Source organism: Eretmochelys imbricata, chromosome 26, assembly GCF_965152235.1.
Source record: "Eretmochelys imbricata isolate rEreImb1 chromosome 26, rEreImb1.hap1, whole genome shotgun sequence".
Lineage (NCBI taxonomy): Eukaryota > Metazoa > Chordata > Testudines > Cheloniidae > Eretmochelys > Eretmochelys imbricata.
This window is the reverse complement of record NC_135597.1, coordinates 15,994,995-16,002,323: the sequence shown is the minus strand read 5'-3', so window position 1 is coordinate 16,002,323 and position 7,329 is coordinate 15,994,995. Positions and strand designations below refer to the sequence as shown.

The window sequence follows — 7,329 nt, the reverse complement described above, 5'->3', positions numbered from 1 at the left end:
TGGGGACAGTTTTCATCCTTCATTTGCATGCTCCTTTTGGGGGGGGGGTGTCTCCTTCTCAGGCCGGGTTAGTTTCTCAGTATTGATCACCGAGTTTCCTTTTTTCGCGTACTTCACCCACTTGTGAAATTTACAAGAATATCTTTATGTCCCCATATGTCTGGGGAAGTTCCCAGCTAAACCACACCTTCTTCCTCTTCTGCCCTCTATATCATGCTCCTCCATCAGCTACAAGGAACCAGTCAACACTGAGACACTCAAAGAGAGAGACAGAGATCAGTCCTCCAGGAAGTAGGAAGGGCCAGCGGCACGCATCACACAGGTATTGTGCTCAGAGCTCATTTGCAGCTGGCAATATCAAGCTGGCACTTGGGGTTGGGAGTTCCTGATCAGCAGACATTGCTGATTTACGAGGCAGCCTCGCCTGCAGTGGAGGCATATAGAAATACATGGCATGCTGTTTTAGAAGAACTTTGTAATAGATGGTGCAAACCATATTTGGGGCTTTGAACTCAGGTACAGCTTGATTCTCAGAGGTGCTGAGCTGAAATCATTGGGAGCTGCAAGCACTCAGCATCTCTGACAAATATTTGGTTTTAAAGACTAGCTGGCATGCAATATCTATCAATCCTTGATTGATCAATTGATCTACAGGGCGATCCAGCTGGCTTGCTTGCTTTCACAATACGTTCTCACCTAGATACAGATTTATTTCTCTTCTCACCATAGTATCAAAATAGCAAGCATATCAATTCACCCTATTATTACAGCAAATAAGCACGTTATCTTCATTTAAAGTCTTGCCAGTATTCCTGTTTCCAGGTGTTCTGCCACCAGCTCCCTGTCTTTATTGCTACAAGGACAGATTCAGCGGTGGCATAAGGGGACACACGTCTGACTGATTTCAGTGGCCTTCAATGTCAGTATGTTAGGAGACAGTCTCTCTTTCTCCATGGCTGGCTGTAGGTGCACAGGGTGCAAGGGTGAACATCTTTGTTTTTTTCCCCTCTTAGGTTTCATAAGCGAGAAGCAGCTATGGCAGCCGTTCCTGATGTACAGGAGGAGTTGATGGAGTTCTGCAGGTAACCCTGGATTTACTGACTCCCCATGTTCTAGGGTCTCAGAGCTGGGGATTCTTGCTGGAGTTTCACCGTGAAATTCACCCCAATGCAAAGAAACAGCACGAGGCCTAGGTACTGCTTAAGGCCAGCTTCAGCCCAAACCAGCATAGCAATGCCCGCAAATCTTTGTCGAGTTAAGTCTCCTTAGCTTACGATAAATGTAAATGCCTTCGCCACTCGTCCTGAATCTGTAACTGCTGTAGAATCTCTTCTTTGGGGAATAACTGGCTTTGTTTGTTTGTCCCTCGCTTACAGTGTGAACGATGAACAGTTCTACGAAGTCGACCACCGCTACTTGGGGAAGGTAAGGATCGGTGTCTCAGTCCAACAGCCCTTCCTGGGGATTTTATACCCTGGTGAAAGAGGGGTCAGGCCCCAGTTAGCTCCCACGTGATAGTGGGATAGTGTCCTCCTTGGGCCTAGGGGCCATGGAATGTCTGGCCCAGTGAAACTGCATGACTGAGTGAATGCAGAGAGCAGGGCTATAGCAAAAGCATGTCCAGCAGCAGCTGGCATTCACTACCTGCTGTTAGCGTCCCCTCACCATTCAGCCCCCACCCTCCAGGGGAAAGCGAAGGAGGCTGGCTTGCAATCAGTGGTGGTGCTGGCTAGGCAGGTGGCAAGTGGCCAGGATTGCTGGGGGATGGTTTGCTCCAGTCTCCCTGGATCCATCAATCTAGAAGACACCTTGAGGGACACGGGCAGACGCTTCTCCTGTCACCTGCTGGGGGGAAGTAGGGGCAGGGGATTCGCGGCTCACACTGGCACATTGGCATCAGTGGAGTCATGTTTCACCCATGGGTGCTCTCAGCACAGAACAGGCACTGACAGGAGCCCTGGGGTGGATCTGAGAGGAGATTCCTACCGCTGGCCCGCCTCATGGAGGGGGAAGAACCTGGCTCGGCCTTGGCGGCTGCTGAGGCTAAAGCAGCTCTTACGGGAGGGTGGGGCAGCAGCTTGTTTCACAGGGCTTTTCTTGCCCACAGAGCTCCAACCAAGGCTCGAGCCCCTGCTCCCTGTCCCAGAGCTGCTCAGCCTGCAGCCTGGGCATCCAGTTGCAGTTCACAGAGCAGACCTCTCCCAAGGTCTTCCGCAGATCCGTGGTGCTGGTGATCGCCACAGAGAAGATGAAGAAGGCATTGAAAGCAAGACCATTCACGGACGATGATTTGACGGGCATCTTCGATACTGTCTTCGGTACGGCCCCAGGGGATCCCTGGAGCTAAGTGACCCCGTCCAAGGGTTAGGGCTGAGGGGGGACACACAAGGGGCTTTGGAGCCCCACTAATGCCAGCTCTGTGCGTCGGGGGGCAAGTCTTGAGCTAGAGAGCTACCAAAGGCATTTACATGACACCAGATTGTCTAAGGCTCAGATCCTCAAAGGTATTGAAATCAATGCGAGTTAGGTGCCTCATAGCTTTGAGGCCCTGGGCCTGAACATCTCACAACCTTTAATGCCTTTATCCCACAGCACCCCTGTGGGGCTGGGCTATTCTCCACATTCTACACTTGGGGAAACTGAGGCACAGATGGACAAAGTGACATGCCCACGGTCACACAGGAAGTCAATGGCAGAGCAGGGAACTGAACCCAGGTCTGCTAAGGTCTAGGCTAGTGCCCGAACCATGGGACCTGTCCAAGTGCATTCCCCTCACTCAGCCTTACGTTTCGCCACCAATTCAATGGAGCTGATTATCAAGTGTTTTGAGATCGATGGTTGAGAACGGCAGAGTCTGATTGTTACCAGTTCATTCCCCCTGCATCCCAGCAGGAGCACCGGGTGTATGAGACTGGTTCCTGGAAGGGTGAGAGGTCAAGTCCCTTGGATAGGGAAGGGGTGGCCAATATGACCCTTTGCTCCAGTCAGGGAAAGGCGCCCATCACTGTGGGTCACAGGCAGCTCTTCAGTCCCCAGCAGCTACCAGGCTCTAAATACTTTAACTGAGTGTTGCCGCAAATTCACAGCTGCCAGGAACTCCGCAGTGAGAACCAAGGCAGGACTCCAACCCCTGACCCCACAGCACAGGCCCTGCCACTAAGGAAAAGGGGGAATCCCCATTAGCTGTTAGCTGTACGGGGCCTATGACACACATCTTGGCAATGTTGATTAAATCAGAAACACACCGATCAGTTCCTTGCACTCTGAGTCACTCTGGGGACCACGTGCAGGAGAGGCGAGCATGGGCTCAGAGAATGCGAGTAGATATTAACCCTTGTTCGCATTCTTGTTTTCAGAGACCATCTCGTTCGAGAGTCACAATGTCACCCACACGGTGGATTCCATCTACCGCTACTTCAGATCCATCTCTTATGAAATTCGGGACACTGACCAGAAGTGCTTCAAGCTGGAGGCTCCCGCCCAGCTGGTGGCGATGCATTTGCAAGGCCCCAGCATCAGACACCAAGGTAAGGTCTGGACAATACCTGAGCATCAGCCCAAACCTTCACCCAAAATGCTAGCCTAACCTTTGACTTTCCCCCAATGAAGGACCCGAATCCCTGGCACTCTCCCATGCACTCTGCTCCTCTGTTTTTGGGCTACATTATTTCTAATCTGGGTGATACCAGAAGCCCTCTGAGAAACCTGATCTGATGAAGTTTCCAGGCTGGATCAGTTTTAACAGCTCTGGTTTCCAATCTCAACTGGCCCTGAGAACATCCAGGCCAATCACAGAGATAGCCATGCCATGCCAATCTCTTATTAAAGGCCAGGGTGGTCCCCCAGGCAATCCCAAGAGAGGGCCCTTCCTCTGTGTTGAACTCCTTGCTCCTCACATCTGCCAAAGCAGCTGGTCTGAATCCTGTACTCAGGTCCCTGATTTCCACCTGGGGCCGCTGGACTGGAGAATCTGAGCTTTCGTATGTTCCAAGCCCCCAGTGAGACACCGGGGGAACCCTGGGGGCGTACACACTGAATGGCTTTGGCCCAGGACATTCTGAACACGTGGCAAGGCAGCCTGTGGAGTGGCTCCCCTAGTTAGCTCCCGGCGCTGGCTGCATCTCTCCCCGCAGAATGCAGACAGCCGTTCTTTGTGCCGTTGCTGATTCCGTATTTCCCCATCTTGCAGTGAAGTTAAACATGGCTCTCTATAGACCGAAAAGTGGCACAAGCAACCAGAGCTCCATGAGGTTTCCGGTCGCTCTGGGCATCAAGGGGAGAAGTCTCTACCTGTCCTGTGTGCACAATGGCCAGCAGCCGGTGCTGCAACTGGAGGTAAGGGGGCGGGGGTGTTCCAGGCTCTGGCATCTGCTTTGCCACTCTCTTTCTGAGAAACCAAGAGCCGCCCACTCAGGAAGTAAAGTGGGTTTCTGCTCGGAGGAGGGTTTGCGGTCTCCACGGGCGTTCTCTCTTTGTCACGCCAGGGCCCCAGCAAAGTTGCCAGCCCTATAAACCACCGCTGGGCCCTGCAAGCTGAGTGGGGATCCGTCTGCCTCATGCGCCAGCCCCAGCGATAAAGCTTGCAAAGCCAGAGTTTAGTAAATCGTTCTGTGGATGATGCATGAGCCAGGCTCGATTCCAGCTCCTGCAGGGCTAATGGGCTACTCTACTCCTGCTAGCAGATCGGACTGGGACTCACCCTGGCTCTGATCAGGCCCCCACATGTTGTGGGATCACCCAGTACCTGAACCCATCGCTTCCACTTCTCCCTTCCCCCTGGGTGAGAACTAGTATAATTCCAGGCTGCTTGGGGGACATTCCCAGTCTCCAGCAGCACTGGATTTCTGTGGATGCCAACCCCAGAGCTCCCTGCCCAGTCCTCCTCCCCAGGCAATCTAAGCAGCAGTGTAGGGCAATGGGTAGCACACTGGAGTGGGAACCAAGAGAGCTCTTCCTGCTAGACCCGGTTAGAAAGAGAGGCCTGGCATAGCTCTCTCCTCTGGCCTCTCTTTCTAACCGGGCTGCTCTTTGTGCCACAGGAGGCCGATATCCTGAAGGATGTTGACGGAGCCGAGCTGGAGCGCTTCATCTTCTACAAGGTAGAAAACGAGAGCACGGCCCAGTTCGAGTCAGCCGCCCACCGCGGCTGGTACATCTGCACCTCCCCCCAGAACAACCAGCCCGTTGGCATCACCAACCGGCTTGGGGAAGTGTTCATCACCAACTACTTCCTCACCCAGTCCAAGCACTGAGCGCACATCCCAAACCAGCAGTTACTGGTTTCAGCAGAATCTTTGTATGTACTAAGTACATGGGGGAATGGTTGTATTTCTGAGTGAGCCCTGGCTCATGGCTCAGAACGTGGCTGTAACACATCTCTAACATGTATGTATTGTGTCTTTTTGTTTGCTTTGTGCCCTGCCCTATCCTAGAGCATGGGCCAGTGGGTCTGATCCAGCTCCAGCATCTAGAATTAACCTCTTACTGGCGTGAGAGCTCTATATTAGAGCCCTCTTTATTAGAGGCTTATCTTAGTGGTTGTCTCTTCTCTCCCACCTTCCACAGCTTCGGTGACCAAGCTAAGGCCGATGGCCCCTGGCTTGTGGATCGGCCCCTGGCTTGTGGATCTCCCCCAGACCCACTTTAACCTCTCCTTTCTCATAAGCTGTATCAGCCCAACCATGCAGATTTGCGGGGGGTTTCCATTCTGCGTTGTAGGATCATTGTATATTAATTTCATGTAAATTATCTGTGCTGTACCCGGAGGGCCTCATTAATTATTATTGTTCATATCACACCATCAGGCCCCGATTCTGCAAACTCTCAGGCCCAGCTCCGGAAAGATATGTAGGCTCCTAACTCCCACTGACAGTTCGGTGCCTAAATACCTTTGCGGAGCCAGGCCTTAGAGACTTGGGTAAAGTTACTCAATTACTCAGCAGGACCCAGCTGCATTAGGAATTTGTCCCCTGTGCCCTATGGAAACCAGACCTTTGCCCATGAGTTTAAAGCAGCAAGACTAAGGCTTGCAAGCCACATGTGGCTTTTTATTGTGTCTTTTCAGCTTATGATATTAAAACACTGTGGGATTTAATTATTAACCAGTCTAAGTTATTAACCAATCAGGATGTTTTTTACTATGTAAGTAACTGATTGTAGTTCAGAAAAGAATAATACTTGGTCAGTCATTTTGCTGTGAGACTAATATACACATACATTAAATAATATAAATATTAGAGATGGAGGAATGGCCATCATCGTGCAGCATGATTTTTTTTTCTGTAAACATGCTATTGTGTTGTTTTAATTCAAAATTAAATTGCTCTAACTATTTCACTGTTGGTAACTTCTGTTAACATGTTAATTATAAATGAGGGTATTTTTGGAATTTATTTATTGACCAATTTAATATTGCTGGCCTGATTTTTAATAAACAAATCTGTATTGGTGATCACATTGTTCTGCTTGTAACTTTTGTTGCCTGTGTGCATGGCAGTCAACAAATTGGGTCGGACCGGAAGTCAAAGAAAATCCTGTTTCCCAGCTATTTTCATAGAATCATAGAAACATAGACTATCAGGGTTGGAAGGGAACTCAGGAGGTCATCTAGTCCAACCCCCTGCTCAAAGCAGGACCAATCCCCAACTAAATCATCCCAGCCAGGGCTTTGTCAAGCCTGACCTTAAAAACCTCTAAGGAAGGAGATTCCACCCCCTCCCTAGGTAACGCATTCCAGTACTTCACCACCCTCCTAGTGAAATAGAGTTTCCTAATATCCAACCTAGACCTCCCCCGATGCAACTTGAGACCATTGCTCCTTGTTCTGTCATCTGCCACCACTAAGAACAGCTGAACTCCATCCTCTTTGGAACCCCCTTTCAGGTAGTTGAAAGCAGCTATCAAATCCCCCCTCACTCTTCTCTTCTGCAGACTAAATAACTCCAGTTCCCGCAGCCTCTCCTCATAAGTCATGTGTTCCAGACCTATAATCATTTTTGTTGCCCTCCGCTGGACTCTCTCCAATTTGTCCACATCCCTTCTGTAGTGGGGGGACCAAAACTGGATGCAATACTCCAGGTGTAGCCTCACCAGTGTCGAATAGAGGGGAACGGTCACTTCCCTCGATCTGCTGGCAATGCTCCTACTAATACAGCCCAATATGCCGAATGAAGGATTTGCCACATTTCATGGGGTTCTAGCGTTTGCTAATTGCGAGTGTTTGGACAGTTGTCAAAATGCTCCTGGAAGATGAATTTGGGGGAATTTTAGCACTGATGGATTCCACAGCCAAAAATCCCTACTGAAAAATTCATTATTGGCTATTTGTTA

The 7,329-nt window shown here is 50.3% G+C and overlaps 1 protein-coding gene across 1 annotated transcript; it reads left to right on the top strand.

Moving 5' to 3' along the window:
• The first annotated feature begins 254 nt into the window (after nucleotides 1-254).
• On the top strand, nucleotides 255-6,444 carry LOC144257767 (interleukin-1 beta-like). Its single transcript, XM_077805896.1, has 7 exons — nucleotides 255-322; nucleotides 1,014-1,082; nucleotides 1,377-1,425; nucleotides 2,108-2,318; nucleotides 3,357-3,527; nucleotides 4,190-4,335; nucleotides 5,040-6,444. Exons 2-7 carry the CDS (start codon nucleotides 1,036-1,038, stop codon nucleotides 5,250-5,252), a joined length of 837 nt encoding a protein of 278 aa, XP_077662022.1. The 5' UTR covers nucleotides 255-322; nucleotides 1,014-1,035; the 3' UTR covers nucleotides 5,253-6,444.
• Nucleotides 6,445-7,329: the final 885 nt, after the last annotated feature.